We start from the raw sequence: 21,032 nt of genomic DNA on the forward strand, positions 1-21,032 counted from the left end.
CTGCTTGTAATTTATTCTCATCTTCTCAATAAGGTGTTTCACCTTGCAAACCAAATTCAGCTGTAAGGCCAGCAGACTTCAAGTAAAGAACAGTTCTCAGCTTTATGGCAGATGATCAAGCCTTAGCAAAGTCTGCGATACCAGGACAGAGAAGGGAACTTTTAAAATAGGTGCTGTAGCAAAGGAAATGTTCCATTTTATCTGTTTTCTCAGGGGATTTGCAGGGAGGATTGTCTCAGGATACCAGCATATTGTCTCCCTCTGCTCTCACCTCTCCCAGCCTTCCTGGCACTGGTTACCAAGTGGAAAAACGCTTGAACTGGGACTGTGGATGGGGGACTGGTCTGTAGTACTGTGTCCTGTCACTGGATGGCAACAGCACCGCAGGCACAGCCACCCGGGGGCTGGCTCCAGGGCAGGGGGCTGAGCCCAGGGGAGGGGACCCCCTTCCAGGTCCCCTCTTTGTCCAGGCGACCTCGGTGTCCATCAGCTGTGGTCTGCACACCCGAGCTGTGGGGCGCACCGTGCTCTGACCAGTAGCAAAGGCAGGCATCACTGGTTTGTACTGGACTGCTGTTGGGGAAAGGACGAGTGCCTTAGGGGGCAGGAGGAGGCTCAAGCAGGGCTGGATTTGCTGGGCTCAGAGCAGACCCAGGTGAGGCGGCTTGGCCTCCCCAGAAGCTGAAGCGCTTTGCAGGGTCGGTGGGCGCTCTCTAGAGAGCCGCAGCGGGTATCTACCTCGAAGCCCCACTCGGCAGAGTTTGGGCAGGGGGCCTGGACAAGGGACCACGGCCACCTTGACTACACGCAGAAGGCTTTTGCTCTGGGACTGGCAGTGCCAGGAGCCATTTTTACACAAAAGGACGTCTCTGCTGTAGAAATAAGAGCTCTAAATAAAACTATGTTCTTAGAATAGCCCAAACTTCCCTTAAAGGGCTGAATCAGCCAGTTTATTCTGCAGGGATAAAGCCCTTATCAACTACAATATTTTTTAACCAGTATGAACTTCATTTAAGCACCAGCCCCGCCACATACTGCACCTTGTAGGAAAGCAAGCCCGTCTAATGCACTGAGCAGCAGGCTCTCCCTGCTGCCACCTCCCCAGCCACCCTGGTGCTGCTGGGGGGGACTGCCCGGGGCTTTGGCTTCTTCCCCTGGTGAGCAAGGGAAACGAAGGTGGGAAACTCCCAACGGGAAAATGAAGGCAGAGGGTGAGGAGAAGGCTCTGCTATGGCTGTTCCCAAGGAGAGGATTGTTCACCGGATCATTTGGGTTGGAAGGAAAGCCTCACCCCGACTCAAAGCAAGGCTCCCTAGATCGCTGCAGCCTTTGGTGGACAGCTGCTGAGCAAGCATGCCGTTTTTCTAGCATCAGACACCCAAGCTGGGGTCGCATCTGAGGAAGGACTGGTTCTGTGATGCTTACAACTTAGCTGGACCCACTGGTACCAGTGCCTGCCTGGCCTGCTCACTCCTAGACTGGGAAAGGAGGGGAACCAAAGAAAGGCTTGTACTATTCCCTTCTCCACCCAGCCCCAGGACCAACAGATGGGACGGTTTCAGCATCACAGTGCCCAGCGAAGGCTGAGGCGCACCCCAGAAGTAGCAGAGAGGGGCGCAGGCTGTCCGGGCAGCGGTGCCCGCCCGCGGGGCTGGAGGAGCCGCACGGGGATGCAAGTCAGGGCAGCTGATCGCAGCGAGGCCACGCGCTCTGCGCCGTGGCTCCTTGTGCCTCTCTCTGCCGGCTCCCCGCAGAGCGAGGGGTGCAGGGAGGAAAGGGGGGTTCCTTTTGGTGGGGATTTCTTCATGCAAGAGGCTACCCCAGGAGAGATGTTAAGGGAACATAGCACAGGCAGTTGTCCAGACAGAAAACTCTTAGTGCAAGCAGAAGCGTGTGTGTGCAGGAGGGTGGGCAGAAGCATTTCATTCAGAAGGTTATAATGGGCGCATAGAAAAAGGGGGGAGAGTCTGAAGGAAGGGACTCATTTACTGAGCCTATCTGAGAGCATTTTTTACTCCCACGCTCTCCCAGCTCTTTCCTTCTGGATGGAGGAATCTGCCCGAGCTATTTGCTTGCCAGAACCACGTCTCCCTCCTGGCCATACCTCACGCTGCCAGTCAAACCCCGAGCCATCCCTGCCCAACAGCGGGCGCAGCAGGGTTCGGGCTGGCGGGGGCCAGCGCTGCCCCAGAGACACCAGTCTCTTCACGCTCAGGACTGGTGGCAGCCTTCTGTGAAGCTCTGTGTGATGGGTTTTACACATATACTTGAAACCACACTATCACTATTAATTCTGGTTCTTCCTTTCCTTTTTCACAGTATCAAAGCGCGCGGTCTTCCACACAGCTCCTTCCCCAGCTCCCTTCTCCGGCCCTCCGGGAAGCCCCAGTCTCTCCCAGCACTGCAGGAAGGGGACGGGGCATATGATGGAGCAACAAAGCATGCTTTGCACTGATCTGGAGGGGAGGGACTGGTAAACACCTCTCCTTTCCAGGGTGGGGAGGAGAGGAGGACCACAGGTTGTCCCATAGCAGCAGGGAGATGGGGAACGAGCTCTGTCTGCAGGCCAGCCTTTCCCCGGCACAGGTCATCTTTAAATAGCAGGCAAAAGGCTGTGTGGAACACGGTGGGTTGCTTTTACCTGAAAAAAACATTTCTTTCACAAATATTCTGTTTCAAAATGATGTAATATATATGTGTGAAAATAAAAATGGTACATGCAGTGCAAACTTCTCCTGGCTGTGTTAAGGGTTTTCTTCCAGAAGCTGGACGCCTTTGCAGGGTGCTCTGGGTAGCTCTTGGGTGCATTAGAGGTTCCCCTGCGCAAACTTGCACAAGCTATTTAGCCTCAGTTGCCTCATTCTTTAGGGATACCAGGACTTCTTACACTTTTTCTAGCATGAAGAACTACATAGGGAGAGAAATCTGCCACTGAAGCTTGCTGTGCCATCGCTGAGAAATAGTGCCTTCACAGCAGATGCTGCAGGGCTGAAGAAGAGGCCACTGTGGTGATCTGCTGTCTGATCAGCTGCTTGGCCTGCCCAGAAGGTTAAGGATCTTATCTCTGGTGTGTCCACACGTCCCTAGCAGGAAACAATAAGGATAGGAAATTGCAAAGGAAAAATCCATTACAGAGGAGGACAACAGGATTCTCAACTATCATAAAACACTCCAGCAAGCAAAAGGGAAATTTTCTTATCAGGAAAGCCCTACACATACAAGATGGGGAGATGCTACCACTTTCCTGTATAGGGATGACAGCAATACCTCCTGCTAGCTAACAACTCCAGCTGACTGCACAGAGAAGTCGCATTGCTAAGCGGAACTAGGGTTGGCACAAAGATGGGAAACTGGGGCTCCTGCGACAGTCTCTGTCCTGGGCCACCTTTCCCCAGTGCCAGCCCAGATCCCCAGGCTATGCCACATTCATCTGCTCTCTTTTCACATGCCAAGGCAGGACACGAGCTTGTACCAAGCTGCCCTCGATTGATCCCTTTCCTGCACTGCTCTCCTTTGCTCAGAGCCAAACCTGGCTGCTTACCTGACTTTTCACCCCTTGCAGAGCCAGGCTGGACACCAGCTTCCACCAGCCATTCCTACCGGCAGCGCAGAGCTCCAGCAGCAGCTGCAATGGGTAAAGAGGCAGGTGATGTTAGGGGGACAGGGTGCTTTAACACCACTGGGTGGGGTGTGGCAGCTGGGCCTGTGTGCTTTGTTAATGAGCAGTCTCACTAATGAGCATGGACACGCCCCACCTGTGCTAATGGCCCCACCTGCAGCCACTTCTGCTGATGCCTTCCCACCTCCAGCACCCATCACTACAGCCCTCACTTTTGGGGCTGGGAGAAGCCTCCCCTTGGAGCCCCAGTCTCTTGGTCACTGGTTGTGGTGGGACGCACTGAGCCCAGGGCAGCCCCCGGTGACTGCGGTGGGGCAGGGGAGATGTCGTCTCCATCCGTCCTTGCCGATGACCATGGAGCATCCTTCCAGTTCCCGTCCCCACCCTCGATGTGTCTGCTGTTCTGGTGGAGACGGGGGGGCAGTGGCAGGGCTCACGGTTCCTGTGGGGCTCTGCGGCGCAGCAGAGGTGGCCTCACAACGGGGGTGGCCCTGCCTCGTCAGCCTGCAGAGCCGCACGGCTGTCACCGTTCAGCCAGCTGAGCTGAACGCGAGTGACTGCGCAGCTCCCATCCGCTGCTCTGTCCCATCCCACGTCATTGCAAACAAGTCCGTCTGTCCAGCAGAGCAGTGACAGCTTCATGCCATTACCCTTCACGCACCCTGGGTGCCTGGATTTGCAATTTCTACCTCTAAATGCCAGGCAGTTAAAATGAGGGAGGAGAGATGGAGGGCGGGATGCCTGCCAGGACGGTCTGGGACCAGAAGGTGCCGGAGGGTCTGAACCCAGGCCATGCCCATTTTCTGCAGAATTAATCCCGCGGAATGTGTATGGGAGTGCTGGGAGAAGGAGAGGAGATGAAGGCTCTGGTAACAAATTGCTGTAGAAAGAGTGGGGGCTCAGGCTTTCCACGCAATCAGCCAGTAGCAGATTAAGCATCAGAATCTAAATAAATATTTACCCTCTAGTTCCTGGTCTCTATAAATAGCCGTATGACACAGTTGCCAGTTGGTACTTTGGGATCACTGCAGTGAGATTCGAGCGAGATGAGAGTATTCCCAGTCACGCAAGCTGGCGCGTACCTGGCTGACCCGATGCTCTGCACACAAAAGCACGCTGCTGAAGCTCTGTCCCGCGCTGTTGCTGCCTCTCCATGCAAGTAAAGGTTAAACCTGAGCAAAAGATAAATGTCCCTAATTAGAGAGCCAGCTGATCCTGTAATCCACTTTGTGTCCTGCCCCAAAACCAGATCAAGCTCCTAATTAAATTACCAAAAAAAAAAATTAAGGCCACAATATTATTGAAGTCTTTGCCTTTGGCCATTCAAATAGAATTGACCCTAAACCAGAATCCAAGATCTGGTAGCGATCTAGATCTAGATCTGGTATTTGAGACAAGTACCTCATCCCTAAAACTGGGTCAAACTCTGAGCCAACCCCGCGGTTTGCAGAAATGAAGGGTTTTCTAGTTAACTTGCAGGACAGGAGATGAGAGTGGGCAGGAGCTGGGAAACCTCACTTGTTTTTATCAGCTTAATTTTTTTTAATAAAAATGGTTCGCTCCCAGGCAGGTTCCCTTCATGTGGCATGCGTTTGGAGACTGTCAGCCCCTGGCTCAGATCCAGCACGCCGCCGTCACCGTGTCAGGGACGCGCTTCCTCCCGAGGGCCTGCTCACAGCCACTCCTCTCGCGGCATTTCCACCGCCGCTGTCCGGGATCCCACGTGGGACCTGGCTGCGTGGACGCAACCGAGCTGGAGGAAGCAGACTTTGATCCCGCAGCCGAAAGGGGACCACGTGCAGCAGTAAAACCCCACGACCGCACGAATGGGCACCAGCACCTCTGGCAGCAGGAGGGCCTTTGTGGCAGCGCGGCGGGGGTAGCTTGCAGCAAACAGCTTACGAAGCCAGGGGGTTTTTCCATCCTGTGAACTGGCAGCCAGAGGCGTGGATTCTTCTCCAATTCACTCCTTATTCCCAGATCTCCCTGACTTTCCCTGAACGATCTCCATGAATCGCAGTGGTCTGGGCAAATTCAAGAGAAGACAGCCCTGGAGGTGCGTCCATCCGTTACGCCATGGGACGGGACGAGCTCGTTCCAGCAGACATGGCCGTTCTGACGTGTACGCAGCTGGGCTCTGCTCGGCTTCCCTGGCAGCCGCACAGCTTTCTGGATCAAAGCTGGAGTCTGTCCAGGTATCAAGAGCTCTGGCAGAGCGATTTCATGTCTGCACTCAATATACCATTTAGACACACCCTTATCATCCGATGGCTGTGGGGAATACTGCAGTAATTCAATGCCCTTGGATGGATCACTGTTGTAAAAGGAGGAATCTCTTCTATTAAAGTTAGAAGACCTGATTCAGCACAAAGCAAGCAATAAATTCCATTTTCTACTTACAGCAGTCATCGAAGGAGACCAAACCGTAACACTGTCTTTATGCAAGTCGCATTTCTAATTCAGGACTCCTTCTCTCCAAAAATGCCCTCACATTTGCTTGAACCACGTCTCTGCCCGTCAACTTGTTCACCAGAATAGTCCAGGGAAGTGCCCTGGCATTTACCATGTGCTGATTGTGCTCCTCTGGGGGGATTTACACCCGTGATTTAGGTGGGGTTGTTCTACATTTACTCTGCAGAACCTGGACCAAAGGTCAGAAAGCTGAAACTGGATGAGGTCTACATGGCTCCGATGACACCCGCTTTGAACTCTCTGGCAGCACACAAGGAGCACAAGATGTTTCACAACCCTTTCTTCCTTGCGGTCGTCTTGCAAAAATCTGTAGCTAAACAATGGCAACACATGCAATGACCACCGCTCAGCTGCATTTCCTTAAAAATAAAGCAATCCTACCAGCGAGGCACCAAGCAGCAGCGCTTTGCCAAGGCAGCAGGGCAGCTTTCTAAGAAGAAACGAGTCATTTTTAGCAGCTGGCACACGTGCGTGAGGGAAAGGCAGACCCATAAAGGCAGCACAATTCTGGCACTCTACAGCTTGTTCTGACTTTGAGCCTTGCCTTTAAAGCAATTCACAGATGCTCATTGTGTTATTTGCAAGCAGTGTCACTCCTGCTGCATCCCCGTCTTTGTTACTCCCTGATGCAGGTGTTGTCGGGGGAAAACGGCGCTGAGCATCGTTCCCAGCAGAAGCGCTGTGCTCCGTCCCTTCCAGGCTTTGCAGCTGGCAACTCCTCTGCTGCTGAATGGAAAAACCAGGCCGCTGCGGAGGCTTCTGCTGTGACGAGATAGTGTGGGCCACCACGCCGGGGCAAAGCCACCGCAGTAGGAACCACCCCAGCTGCGGAGGAGCGGACCTTCAAAGCCGCCGGAGAAGGGCGTCGGGAACGGGCGCTGTCATCCGCGTGCTGTCCCCGCCGGGGAGGTGCTCGGGTGGGGAGCATCTGCTCTTGGCGACTGGCTGCAGCCTTCGGCAGAGGGTGCTGCAAGGGGCAATATTCACTTTACTGACACATCTCTGCATCTGGGAGAAAAACAAAGAAAAAAAGACAGGCTTGTAACGACTCGCTAACAGAAAAACCAAGCGGAGGTCCTAAATAACACCAAGGTTAGAGCTGTTAACTCAAGAAAAGGATGCGCACTTCAGAACAAATAAATGAAAAAACCCAACATTTGTCACATCTTCCAAATGTTGCGGTTTCTCTTCCTTTAATAATACCTTGGTTTTCTGCAGAATCTTTACCTTTATTTTCCCTTTGCTGGGAATTCCCTCTGGACCCTGCATTCTTTCACTTTTTCACTTTCTATTTCTGTTATGACTGAAGAAACACAGAAGAAAAACATAGTTTTTCTCCTAACAAAAACTTCCTGAAGCATTGTTTTGATACATTTTGACAGATTCACAGTTCTCAGAAAAAATATTTAGACGAAAAAGAAACAATCGCTGAAGCTTTCCCCCCCAGTGAAAAGGGCATTTCCATTAAAGGAACAACAACAGGACTTTGATGGAAGTTTCTCAGCCAATCTAATCTTGGCCTGAACTGAAAAAAAAGTCAATAAATGCAGATTTAGAGGTAATGTTACCTCCCAGGTCATGTGGAAACCTTGAATTAATAAATCAAGGTGGAAATCTTCCACGGAAAATCCAAGGCAGCTGGTCCCTTTCTTCTTCATCGTCACCAGCAGTCAAAGCCTCGCAGGCTGGCTGATGCCTTCCTCCTCCCCGGGCAGCGCTGGCTTCCAGCCCTGTGCTTCCTGAGCCCCGGCCTCGGCCGCCCCCCGCCCCTGGAGGAGCCCCGGGGAAGGACCCCGGCCTCCGCTCGCCGCCGGCTCGGCAGCGCCGCGCCAGCGGCAGGGGAAGGCGGTTACGAACCCGAGCCAGGCGGCACGCGGGAAAGGGCTGTGCCAGGAATGGGGCATCCAGTCTGCTGGAGTTCACCTCTCCGTGCCTGTTGCTGGCGCTTGTCTTACTTTCCCAGTTCGCTATCTGAATCACCCGGCTGGGGAAACATCCGAGAACTTTTCCTATAGTTGCAGAAAACACAGCTAAGGGTCCAGAGGTCATCTGCTGGTTTTTCAAGGCCTCGGGGAGGTACGGCTGCCCCTCAGCTTCTGGCTTTCCTCTGAAAGTACCGGCGGGGAAAGCCTCTCCCCGGTGTTTTCAGCACTGGCGACCATCCCGGCCTCACTGCAAAGCCTTGCCTGGCTGGGAGCCTGCGCCGGTGCAATTTAGGGCACATCAGCACATGAAAGTGAACTCAATTTAAGTGAGAGCATCGCTAGAAACTGCAATAGCTTTTCTCAATTAACTCTGCATGTAGGAAAGACCTTGAAACGCATTTTAAACTGCTATATTAAGGCGTTATAAAATCCTTTGTGAACACTATTATTCTGGCTCACTTTAAACCCGATACCCCAATCTGACATTAATACAGGGGTTGCATCATGACTCAGTAAGATGTAACTTATCAGCTGAGTTGGGATAGCACTTAACCCACTGCAATACAACACCCTGCCAGTGACTTTCCACCATTTCTGCAGCTTTTTTCTTCTGATGCGAGGGCTGAGTCCTCGGGACAAAGCGCCAGCCGCCTGCGCATCCCCCGCTGCCACCCTCGCGGGCCGGGAGCCCCGCATCCCGCCGTGCACCTCGCAGCAGGCGGGGACGACGGGGCACGGCGCGGTCGGGGATACCAGAGTTACGTGCTCGCTGATTTGACTGCTGCGGGTCAAAACTAGTGCTAGCAAGTGCTCTAGTAAAGCAGGTATTACTGGTCACGGTAGCTGAAGGCAAAATATTTTATGTCACATTAGTGCTGGGCTGGGTCTGTGCCCGCGGTTAATTAAAGCGGCTCAGCTAAACAGTGGTAATTTGTTAAGCTGCATAACTTAATTGCTTGCAATCATCTGCCTGTCCCCGTACTAAGCTACTCCTAACATGAAAGAAGGCGTTGAACTGCGTCCGTTAAAATTTCTTCTTTTGGCGACGGAGGTGCAACTTCTGCAGGCAGATAAGACCGAACCATTCCCCGAGGGTTATCCCGTGCGGGCAGCCCTGCACGCCAGCCCCACCAGCTCTGCTACTGACAAACAGCAGCCCTATGCGAAGCCCCGATATTCAAAATTTAGCTCGAACCTCAGCCTGCGCCTTGGGCTCCCGGCTGGCCGCCGACAGAGCCCTGCGGGATGCGGACCCAGCCGCGGGAGAGCCCGGCGAGCCCCCGCGGGCGGCGGCAGGGAGCTGGGGAGCGCCCGGGCCTCCCTGCGGGCCCCGAGAAACCAAGGGCTGAGCCCTGAGAAATGGAGGAGCCTTTTCTGCTCTTCATCCCACAACAGAGTCTGTTCCTGATCAGCCGCAATCGGCCCGGCCCGAGGAAGGATCTCCTGCCTTACAGAAGAGCCAGCGCCCCGTGCATCCAGGCGCAGCAGCGTCCTGCAGGCGGTACATCTTACCACACTGAAAACTGGACTTCAGTCCTAAGAAAGATCTGTTTTGAAATTCCCTCTGGTGGAGAGAGGGTGGAAATTCAAGCTGCGGGGTTCAGCTCACCGAGCGATCCCCGTCCAAGTCTTGAGGGGCTGCGAGCTCTTGCGCTGCCCCGCTCAGGGCCACCGCACAGAAAACAAACAAGCGACAAGCTGGACATTCCTGTCTTATTTCATACTATCCGGAATTTTTATTTCAACATAACTGAAAACTTTTGAAGACAAGGTTTTATTCATTAGAAATAAAACTACGGGATTTTTTTTTTTTAGTGGCTTTTCTTACTGAAAAATGAAACATGTTATTTTGCAATGTCAAGGCCGGCAGGTTTGAGCTGTTCAGAGGATGGCGAATGCCATGAAGTTTCCTTCCCGGCCACCGCCGCGTCCTTCGCGGCAGCTCAGCGAGCGCGCTCGCGCTCTGGCGGCGGCAGGCAACCCAGGACGCCGTTCCTGCCGCGGTAAATCAGAGGAGCTCCGCTGCCTTCTGAGCAGCGCTGCAGATTTATGCCAGGAGCTGACCCGGCGTCTCTATTTTCAAAACTAGGGCAGATTGAAATATGCTGTTTTTCAATAATATATTCAGGTTAACAGGGCTTTTATATTTGGGCAATTAATCTTGCATAGACCGAGAACCTCTCGGGACAATGTGCAAAGGTTGCTAAGAAGAGGAAAACAAACACAGTTGTGTAACTCGGTTCTCCCATGTCTTTCCTTTCATGAAAACACATAGCAGTGATACGGCTCTTGTCTGAAAGCCAGCAGTAATATTACTTTAATAATCAGAAGCATACCAAGACATAGCATCGAAATGATTTTACTAAGAGGTAGTATTGCCTCATCTTGTATTACTGTAAAAGGATCCAAACCAGAAATATTGAGACACAAATCTGTGGTAACAGAGGAAAACCGATCTTGTGCTGGGGAAAGTCTTTCCGGTTCATTGCGGGACCGCTGCCCGCCGCGGCGCGGGCCCACGCGAGGGCGGGAGGCCCGGGCAGGCACACGCGCTTCTCTCCGCGTGCTCGTGCTCGTGCTAGATTTAAAGTCGCTCTGGGTCCCCGTGCGGACCCCTGGTCAGTGCCACCAAAGGCTCTTCCCAAACCTGATCCTCGTCTCTCTGTGCTCCCGCTCGCTGTCTCTTCTGCCCATCTGCCCAGCAGCCCTGCCGCCACCTGCCAGCATCTTCAGCTTCATCACTACCTAATAAACACCCTAACAGATGCGATTCGGGAGTCCAGACCGGGGAGATGGACCGCATCGTCTTGCTTAGGAAACACGTCTGCCCGGGCCATGGCATCCAGCCTGCTGTAATCCACTTCGGGCAGATCTGGTACATATTATCCCATTTTTCCATGTACCTCCCTGTCTTCCCTTCTCCCTTTCTTTGCTCTAAAGCTCGAGTAAGGCTGATACACAACTTTTAGGCCTGTAATTGCCTCTGCTATTTTTTCCCTCTTTGCATCTGCTATTCCCCAGTCAGGCAGCGTCATCCCCAGCTTCACAGATGTACCGAGATCCTTGTGATTTGACCTTGGGAGTTTTTAATTCTTCCAGCATATTAGACTCTCAAATGGCCGGGGAATACAACCGCTATCTGCCAAGCAAACCAGTAATCGTGGTTTTGTGCTCAAGCCCAGGCAAGGGAATACCACCAAGTAAAAACTGCTGGAGTGCTGCTTGCTGACCGCGTCGCCAAAGCCCGGGGAAGGCAACGCCACCAGAGCCTGCACGGGGGCTGGCTGCGATGGAAACCATTCGGTCGCCCAGAGTAGCCGCATCGTTGCATGACAGAAGTTTCCAATCGCAAATAGCAACAGCCTGGGAGAGGATGTGCAGCTGGCTACTGCTTGATTAATGCGTGCGGCATCTGTTATTTCAGAGTGGCAATTACACTATATAAACACACCACTGCAGTAGCAGTGCATTGATTTATGCTAGCTGAAAATCTGTCCCTTTACACCGTTTTTTTTTTCTTTTTTCTCCTCCCACAAAAAATAATTTCCTTCTGAGCCCAGTAAAACAGAAGATCTCATTGGTTCTATGTTATAACAGTAATATTGCATTCTGCTAGGAACCAGTGATTCTGCCTCTGGCCATGAAATTCAGGTAATGACCCATAACTGAAGTAAATTAGTGTTTAATTTCCCATCCCTTGCAGACAGCTTGCTAATGGAAATTGATTTCTAGCTTTTTTCTTTTTCATTTAACATGCTTGTGTAATGTCTTCATTTTAGATTCAAGCGGTTTCCAGTGAGCCTTAGCCAAAAGGCCAGCGGACAGGCGCCCACCGAAAGCAGCCGGCTGATCAGTGCTGTGTTAAGCGGTGCGTGGGGGCCGCGCGGCAGGGACAGCCCCCTGCCCGCAGCGGGCTCCTCCTGTCCCGCGCTCGCACCCCGGGACGCGCTCTGCCACAGATCCTCGCGTGGAGTAAATCGGCAGAGCTCTCACCACGTAACGCGCACAGAGGTCCTGCAGTTACGGACCTGATCCCTTACGCACAAGCTCTTGTACAATTACCCCGTTCATTTGTACGTGACACGCTTTAATTTATAGGTTCGCATGCCCAGTGCGCTCCCGGACAGAGAAAAGGGTTCTTCTCGCTCCCGTGCAGCCACCCTCTGGCCTACAGGTGAGACGCTTGCCCTCAAACAAGCCAAGAACCTCAGATGTCCCATCGCGGTGCTGCCTGGACCCAGAAGCCAGTCCTGCCCTCCCCGGAGTTGCTCAACCACCACCGAATCCCCTGTAATTCTTGCCCGACCCTGGGCTCTCTTGTGTAATCTGATAGAGCCACCGGCGCAGGCACACACACCCTTTTCCTGCTATTTAGGTAAAACTCAGCCAACAATTTCTTCACTGTATAGCAGCACCAGCATCAGCGACAGAAGCTGGCCTTGGATGTCCAACCCTTTTTCTTTGCGAGGGAGAGAAAGGCAGTAAGAGGCGGTAAGGTTTTTTACAGCTCCTACCCTGTTAAGTTATAAGAGCTGCGAGACAAAATGAGGTTTTATAACAGCCTTGTGTTATTTCCAGCCCTCGGTTACTTCTGCAGTCTATCAGGTTGGTCTGGCAGCTGCGAAGGAGCTGGGAGGAGGGAAAAATCTACTTTTCCCATTTCGCTTTTCTGAAGCGCTATGGAGGAACCAGAACTCAGCTGGTGCTGTTTTACACTTTAAAAGCAGGACCAACAGCTATTATTTTTCTCAGCGTTCGGTTGATTTTCTGGTTCCATAGACACTTTAATAGCGCTATAAATTGTCTGGTAAAGGAATTGTTAGTTAGAGATGGCGTCTGGGGTATTTGTTCCTTATTGGTGCGTAAATTGGCTCGTACTGCTGGCGTGCGTTTCTGAAGATGAACGCTTTGTGGCATGATGATAATAATAACAATTAGCATAGGATATAGCAAAGCGTTAATTGTGAATTAAAATCCCGACCAGAGATGCCTGTGCAGATCAGTCCTCTCCTCGTGCTCCCCCTTCTCTGACCAGTGCTCGGAGCAGGGACGTTTCCCTGGGCGAGGGAGTTTTCTGTGCCTGCTTCTCTCTCCTTGCATTGCTAAAACCCAATCTTTCCCGAGCGCATTTGCTCAGGTACATTTTGCATTTCTGCTGATGGCACAAAACTGCCGTGCTCCTGGCGAATCCTATGTGTTATCGCCGATGAATGCTAATTTGGGTTTAATTCCTTAATGGATCAAAAGGGAAGGCGAATCTAGAGACCGAAGGAAGGGGGACAGCAGACCCGCAGGCTCAGAGCCCTGCAGAGAGTAATGGCAGGGGAAGATACGGGACAGAGAATGAAGTGCTAGATGTTATCCTTATCACAGCTGTCTTGTGTGGGAGCACAGTGTAATTACTAAAGCGAAGGTTCCTTCCTCTTATGCAAGAGGAAGACTGTGAGCAAATTAAGAAACGACTCTCGTGCCTCCGCTTACCTGCTCACAGAGGTGGGAGTCCCCCTCTGCCTGCTAGGACTGCAGGGGGATTACACAAGGTTCATTGAGCGCTTAAAGCTTGCCGTAAGGATGTTGCCTTGTTACAGACCTCATTTAAAATATAAATCCATGGTGAAAAATTAGATGAAGTCGGAATGGATGGGGTTTTCTGGGCACGATCTGTCTGTGCTTTCATATTCAGAATTGCGTGCAGAGGAGAGATAACAGCTCTGCTGAGACGCGTGGTCTCCGTGAACGCACATTAACGTTTGTACGCTGTCTGACTTGGGCATTCGGAGGAGGAATGATAAAAGTAACTGCAGTCTTGTCTTCTAAGAATATAACCGCCTTAGCTGAACCCTGCCACATGAATATTGCAAGAAGCCATGAAATAGCAGGGGGACCCACTTTGCTGGGTAGATCAAGGGGAAAAACGTAACCGTGACAGAACAGTTGCCCCTGTTGCAGAGACGGGCAGAGGGGAGCCAGCAGCAGAGCTGAATGCAATGTTCGGTATTTACCTTCTGCCTTGGAGACTAAAGTGGAAAATGGGCAATTAGAGAAAAAGCTTGAAAGATCAAAGTAGGAAAAAATATCCTTTTAAAGTTATGCTCAAGTATTGTTTTTAACTTACAGCAGGCAAAAGGCTACTTCAAGCCACCAAGGAAGGATGTGGGCTTATACTGTTGGTTTTACTGTCCTGCCTCATGTCGGAGGTTTCCTTGGGTGGTTCATTAATCGCAAAGAAATACCTGTTTGGTATGAGAAGCTGAAAAAACCCTCATGGTGTCCACCCCGCAAAATATTCCCTGTTGCTTGGACCGTCCTGTACACTGGCATGGGGTAAGTTCTGCATCCCGCTGCCTCTCTCGTCCTGCTGTTTCTGATAGACAGAAGAGCAGTCATTTCAAACGCTTGCACTTGCTTTTGGGACATCCCTCGTACCCAGCCCAGCAAGGCACGTCAGGTACGCTTATGCCCAGCAGATGAAGTTCAGCCTGAGCCAAGTTCTGGGCTGAGCTGCTCAGATTCACACTGCAGGCAACGCTTTTGGCCAGGACACAGCCCATGCTCAGCTTTGTAAACAAACACTAAAGCCAGCCGCTGCCCTGGGGAAGTCGTCCGAGCCACGCAGGTAGAGACAGGCGATGGCTTTGAGAGCAGCGGGGGACACGGGTGCAGCTGCCGTGCAAACACGACTGTCCTGCAAAGCCCTGCTGCGAAACAATCCTACATGAAAAGACTTGGTCTGTATTAGGGATTTATTCGCTGCAAAACACTGATGTGTTTCTCTCTTCTCAGCTATGCTTCCTACCTGATATGGAACGACCTGGGCGGCTGCAGCAGCAAAGCTATCGTCCCGCTTGGCCTCTACGGGGCTCAGCTGGCCTTGAACTGGGCTTGGCCTCCCTCCTTCTTCGGTGCACGGAACCTGAAGATGGTAATGTATCCGGCCATCCATTCGTCTGCTGGAGGCTTGTTTGCCGGCGTCCCCGCCACATGGGTTTGGGGGTGGTTTGGGGGTTTTCTGACTAGCGCGATGCAACTGGAAAGAGAGCTGCAAGAAGAGCTTTTGCTCAGATATAGCTCACGCCGCACCTGGTTCCAGACAATGGTATCAGTCCCTTCCACCCCTCGCCCTGCCGCTGCCAGCAGATAGCCCGCCCGCGCAGAGCAGGGCGGGAGACCGGGGCTCAGTAGCCCAGCTGCTGCCCCGGCGAGTTAAGGAGCCGGGGTCAGAGATAAGTGCCGCGGCAGTCCCACCCTGCGCCCGCCGGCAGCGGAGTTCGCGTCCCTGCGGGGGCACCGCAGCGGCGAGCGGCGCGGTGAGCGGGCGCCCGGCGCTGTGCGCTGCTGGGGGTGCGCGCGAGGGTGCGGCACGGCAGAGGTGGCGTGTGCCGTCTTCCAAAAGTGCTTACCTGAGGTGCCGAGGCCCGAAGGTGACAGAGGCGCAGAGTGGGGCTTCTGTTTCCATCTGAATTTTGCCACTCTATGGACGAAAGGTACATTTAGAAAGTCTGTTAAGTGGTAATAGCTATCCGTACTAACACAGGCACGTTTCTGATCTGTCTGCATTGGCGTTGTCGGCAGAAGAGGGCACTGATCATCATAAACGGTGTGTTAATCTGCAGAACTCGATAATGAACAAAAAAAATTAAAATAAGTCTTGGCTCCTGGTGTGATACATTCAGATCTCCCTGATGGGAGTTCAGAGCCAAGGTCCTGGGGTTTAGGATCCCGCTAGGTGACTTTTCAGTGCTCAACCTCCCCCGTTCCCACTCCACCTCCCCACCTTTGGTAGGACGGGTCATAGTCGTGCTGGGGAAGGCTGCTGCGCGTTCCCGGGCGTGAGCACCTCCGTCCTTGTCTTCTCTCTGCTGCAGGCACTGATCGACATCCTCTGCTTGGACGGCCTGGTGATAGGCACCATCTGCTCCTGGTACCGCATTAACACGGTGGCAACGCTGCTGATGGTGCCGTACCTGGGCTGGCTGGCCATGGCCACTTGTCTCACAATCCGCATCTGGAAGGACAACCCCGAGCAAAAACCAGGAAAGAGTGAATAAAGCAGGACCGAAATGAAGGTGTTTTGTGAAACTAAACTGCTGATGTGAACCAAGAGCTAATAATTTGGCGGATTCCTTCTGGGACAGGCATGAGAGCGTGCCTCCTCCTCCCACCTTCGTCATGGTTGTGTAAAAGAAAGGTCTGCACCGTGCGCCCGGGTGCTCCTTTAAAGTAACCGTGCGTCCTTTTAACCTGGGAACTCTTTTCTCCAGCACTGTTGAGTTTGGGGCTACAGCTGTATGGTGACCTGAATGCTATCAGGTGAAATTCCATTAGCCAAATTAGGATCTCATGATCCCAGCGTAGTTCAGAGTATCGATCCTGGACACCCCTCGAAACTGCCACCGTTTCCCTAGAGAGCAGAACTGGTTCACACACGCGGTAAATCCCATCTCCTCTTCTGGGACCAAACAAAAATGCCCTTCACTCACACGCACCGATTTTTAAGAACTTACTTGATTTTTTGCTATTTGCGCTGTTGCTTCATTTTCGTGTATCACCTGGTTTGTGCTTTATATCATTAACTTTTTATCTGTCAGCTACTGAGCAAGCAGTAATCTGTCTTGTTCTGCTCGTGAAAGGAGACCGGGCACTTTGACTTCTATTTGTGGAGTATCACGCTTCTTGAGTTTCATGCTCCGAGATAAAGCAGCAATGATTAGAATGCAAATGCTTCTCCCACGAGGAAATTTCTCTCCTCCACCTCTGTGTGCTATTCCTCATCAGAAAAGCGAACATGAGTGCCTTTGGAAAAATACTTTAATTTTTTTTTTTTTTTAAGTACAGAAACACAAGGCCTTTGTAAAATTTAAGACCTTGCTCGCACTGCCTTGCAGGTTGTAATTATATGACTGGCGAGAAGCTCCCCGCCAAGTCTCTCAGGTGCAGTACAGGTATCTCAGCCCAGAGTCTTTCCCGTCCTGAATACTATTAATCGGGACAGGTTAAAATACAAGTAGTTCCAGAGAAACGGGACCACGCCATGACAGAATCGGACACAAAGGGTGCATGGACGAGTCCTTGTCCATCCTTTCTTCTGGCCCTTGCCTTTGATAGATCTGAACCTTAGATATTGCTGTAAACAGAGAATATTTACTCTTATTTTTTAATTGATAGAAGCAATGTATGTGAAGAAAAGCGGTAGGTGGATCTTCTTTCTGGCAGGGGACTGTAGGTTGAGGAGGGTGGGTATACTTGCAAAGGGTGGGGGTAGGAGGGCTTAGCTGGGGATGTAAAATAAATTGTATTTGCTTTTAATAAAACCAAGCCACTTTTGTTTGGAGAATAAATAAATCCAAGTTATTTTTGTTTTACTGGTTTGGCACTAGGTTTGCAAAAGCTGGGGGGATCCTGTCTGGAGGCCAGGGCTTGTGCTCTGGCTCCAAAGGGCAGGGGATCGGCAGCAAGGCTCTGCAGGGCTCGGGCGGCCGGACTCATTCCCGGCTGCCCGTTAGGAGTAACCGGGCTGTGTGGGTTTCGAGCCTAAAGGTCCCAAAGGTTCCTTCAGCCGGGGCACCTGCACAGCGGAGACGTGCTCGCCTGGGGACGCATGGCGGGGCAGGCTCCTCCGTCCCGCCTCACCCAGGCTCCGAGGTCAGGAAGGTAGCCCTTGGCTCTGGGGTCCCTCCTGGGTCCCGTCAAGCCTGGTTCTGAGAGATGCTGAGTGGCCCCGGGTCCAGCTCCTGTAAACGGCAGAGCTGGGTGCTCAGCGGGACTGAAAGCTGGGGCCGAGAGAAACAAATACCAGTAGCTGAGAGCAGTTGAAATTTGTAGCACCTTTCTAAAATTTGGTCATACATCTTGTTCTGTCATTTCGATCCCATCCATTATTTTTCCCTTCTAGCTGCAGGACACCTTTATACAGGACTGCTGCTGCAAGCAGATTGCTGTAACCTCCCGAGTACAAGCTGCATAAGAACAGGCCATTGAATAGCTGTGGCTGTAAGCAGGAGTAGGACTATAAAGCATGAGCACTGCGAGCGGCACTAGAAAGATCATGAGCTACTTAAAAAAAAAATCCTATATATTTCAGGGCTTTATATAACTGTGTGTACCACTGAGCTTATTTACAGTGATGCCTTGTCTGTGTCTTCCAGAAAGCCACATGCCAAAGGACAGGAAGACATAAATTATTTCTTCCTAAAAAGAAGCTTATATCTGGGCTGGAGATTCAGTCCAGGGGAGCTAAGAATGACTTAGGGCACCTGAACATCGTTAGGCCTGTCCTTTCCTGGCCCGCGGCACAGCCCCAGCAGAGCGATGAGCAGAGCCGCCTGGGGAAGCCAGGAGGGATGCAGCACGGCCTTACTGCGCGCTCTGCTTTCGGAAGGGGGAAAAGTAGTATTTAAATCACATTTGGGTTGGTAAGTGACTCTAGATCTGGCTCAGACCTGCAACGTTTTAATAGCATTTCCAAATTAATACATGGATACATATTTGGCCAGCTTTCATAAATTAGTCCTCTTTCCCTTTCTACCCATTTTTTTCTGCAGGTAAAGGAATGTCTGGAATCAGGAGTAACAGATTTCTTAGATCTTTTTGCGTTTGCCCCCCCGTTCTCCCAGTCGGGGTGACAGGCTGGCTTGTTCTTGTCTCCACTGCAGTTCCTTCCAGTCCGCCTGTACGTGCACCAACAGCTCCTCTTTGCTCCTCTTTGCTCTTGCAGGCAGCAAAAATAGCAAATGTTCCTACATGTAATATACATAATAGCTTGAAATCAATTGACAAAGTTAAATTCAGCAAAGCACCCTCTTGTATTAATATTTAAAGCATCATTTAGTATATTTGCTATCTAAACAGATACACTAAAACCCCTTGCGTAAAAATAACTTTAATGACATTTCAAAGTCAGCCATCTAGAAAATACCTTGGTTGTAGTGTGCCGTGCAGACCTAAAGCAGCCTCTGCCTTTGCGGATCTGGAGGGGCCCCGGTTCCCATGAGCGCTGCGTAACGGGGCTCACGCCACGGCGGGGAGAAGCACGTGGCCACGCAGCCCTCGTCCGGACCCGTCCCTGTGTTACAGACAGACCAAAGGGAAGAGGGAAAAACCAAAACAGAGAGGTGCCAGAAATTCAAAGCACGGTTAGGAACCGGGCTGGCTGGAATCAGGGAAATCTTGCCTCTGAGTGAGAAAGGGGATTCCACCCGCGGTCCGCTGTGCGTGAGCTCGGGGCTCTGCTCCCTGCCGCACCCCACCTTCCCAGGGGCCCTTTTCCCAGGGATCCCGAAGGAGCACGGGGGAGTTTTGCTCGTGCCAGCATTAACCAGGCGGCAGGCAGGCTGGATCACCTCAGCAGGCACGCAAGGTGCCTGCCCGGCCCCCCCAAAATTAGCTTATGGAATGGATACCACGTCCCACCCAGCGTCAGGAACATTCGTAACCCACGACGGGACGCGCCGCGGTCTACGTGATTCAAGCAGTGACTCAGACAAAGGCCGTGCATTCGTGACAGCTTTCATGGGGTCGTGGCATTTAGAGAGAAGAGCCACCTCTCAGGTCACCGTGCCTGATGATGATCCCTCTCTTCAAACCTCAGCCAGTCTTTCCAGAAAGGCCTGTTTGATATCAAACTGATCGTTACACTTCATCTTAGCCCAAAGGGCACATCCCCGGCTGCTGGACCCACAATATTTGTGCATAAAGAAAATCTCTCTGCCTTTCAGTCCAGCCTCTTTTCCGAAGCCTTGTCTCATTCAATAATTTACCAGCTGTTCCAGAAAACACTCTGGCTTCAGCAGTAAGGAACTTTAACTGATTTGCTGATGTCTGGAGCTTTGTTAAAACATAGAGTCAAATGCTAGAGAGGATTTGCTGCTGCGTGCATGTAAACTTCAGAGGGCTGACTACGGGCCAGCAGCTCTCCCCACCGCCCCGTCGTTAGCACAGAGTATAAATTCCTGTGGCTTCGGGCACCTGCAGCGTGGCTGGGGCTGGCCTCCCCCTTCGGCCGCTCCCAGTAAAACCGCGGCAGAAGCCCGGCGGGAAGGCGGCTGTGCCGCTCGGAGCTGTCGTTAACTTCCAGTTGGGCTTTGAATTAATCGGACAGCCGGCAGCGCCTGCCAACAAAACAGGCTCCGTCCCGGCTCTGCAGCGGCGGGGTAATGGGTGTGCGAGGGCTGGGGATCGCGGGCCGGGGAGGCACCGGCTTCAGCTGTGAAGATAAGGCAGGCGAGGAGCTGAGAGCATCGCTTATCTCTGCCTGCACCGCGGCCCGTGTCAGCTCTGCTGGGGGGAGCAGGGCGGGACGTGGGCACCGCCCGGGTCCAGCCCGTGGGCCGCTGCGGCAGCCGACACCAGCGTTTCTTGCCCCTTCTTTTAGATCTGGGCGTTGTGGTCCTGCGGCGGGAGGAGAGGGACAGGTGAGAGCCTCCAGGAGCCGAGGGAAGGAAAGCTGCCTCTGCACATCACTGTCAGAGTGTTTATTTATTTATCAGGTAACGGTAGTTACAGCTGGAAAAAGCAGGAGGGGGATTGCTGCCAGACAGAGTATCTAGGGAGATGTTCCGTTAGTGCCACCAGCTGTCCCCGGAATAGAGAGCGCGGCTCAGCCATGACTCACGCAGCCAGTGTCTTATTTCACTCTCGCATCTATCCAAAACTGTTCCTCCAGCCCGAGAATGCAATAAAAGCCTCCGTTTCCTGGCAAGGGCTTCGGCAGCCAGGTCTCTCCTGCTGCCCCTTTGCGACCAGGAAAGGAAAAGCCATTTCAACTTCAGGAAAGTAACTCCTGCTGCAGTTAGAGCAACAGCGGGCGACCTGCCTGGGAGACAGGTCAAGGCGATACCGTACTCCCTATGTGAGATAATTACTTAAGATGGGGAAAATGTCATCAGATTGTTCAGAGATGCCTCTAAAGTCAGTGGAGAAACTCCTCTGGACTTGGATGGATGCAGGATCAGACCTTAATATCCAATACTGCAGCAAAGCCAGAAAGCTTCTCCTAGAAAAGGCTGTCATCTTAGCCG

General features: G+C 52.2%; 1 protein-coding gene and 1 long non-coding RNA gene across 9 annotated transcripts in view; one reads left to right on the plus strand and one right to left on the minus strand.

The window, feature by feature from the left end:
* The window catches only part of LOC309599140, a 20,420-nt gene extending 5,521 nt beyond the window's left edge, over positions 1 to 14,899 (minus strand). For 3 of the 8 annotated variants that reach the window (XR_014230205.1, XR_014230206.1, XR_014230211.1), the window contains exons 1-4: positions 14,813 to 14,899; positions 5,021 to 7,099; positions 4,581 to 4,791; positions 3,542 to 3,625 (exon numbers count right to left, since the gene is read on the minus strand). This is a non-coding gene — a long non-coding RNA (uncharacterized lncRNA). Of the gene's footprint in view, positions 1 to 2,768; positions 3,084 to 3,541; positions 3,626 to 4,580; positions 4,792 to 5,020; positions 7,100 to 14,812 lie in introns of those variants that run through there. The other 5 variants (XR_014230212.1, XR_014230207.1, XR_014230208.1 and 2 more) reach the window with 5 other exon arrangements.
* TSPO2 (translocator protein 2) lies at positions 12,373 to 17,227 on the plus strand. The gene is made up of 4 exons (XM_082330335.1): positions 12,373 to 12,507; positions 14,134 to 14,340; positions 14,800 to 14,938; positions 15,882 to 17,227. Exons 2-4 carry the CDS (start codon positions 14,168 to 14,170, stop codon positions 16,062 to 16,064), a joined length of 495 nt encoding a protein of 164 aa, XP_082186461.1. The 5' UTR covers positions 12,373 to 12,507; positions 14,134 to 14,167; the 3' UTR covers positions 16,065 to 17,227.
* The last annotated feature ends 3,805 nt before the right edge of the window (positions 17,228 to 21,032 follow it).

The sequence above is a fragment of the Platalea leucorodia genome (assembly GCF_965183815.1).
Source record: "Platalea leucorodia genome assembly, chromosome: 19".
NCBI classification, from domain to species: Eukaryota; Metazoa; Chordata; class Aves; order Pelecaniformes; family Threskiornithidae; genus Platalea; species Platalea leucorodia.

What these genes read in the sequence shown, in the direction of transcription:
- TSPO2 (XM_082330335.1), top strand. Translation starts at nt 14,168, where the DNA reads ATGTGGGCTTATACTGTTGGTTTTACTGTCCTGCCTCATGTCGGAGGT. An exon ending in GTCCTGTACACTGGCATGGG is followed by an intron (nt 14,341 to 14,799) that starts GTAAGTTCTGCA and finishes CTCTCTTCTCAG; the next exon opens with CTATGCTTCCTACCTGATAT. An exon ending in GTGCACGGAACCTGAAGATG is followed by an intron (nt 14,939 to 15,881) that starts GTAATGTATCCG and finishes TCTCTGCTGCAG; the next exon opens with GCACTGATCGACATCCTCTG.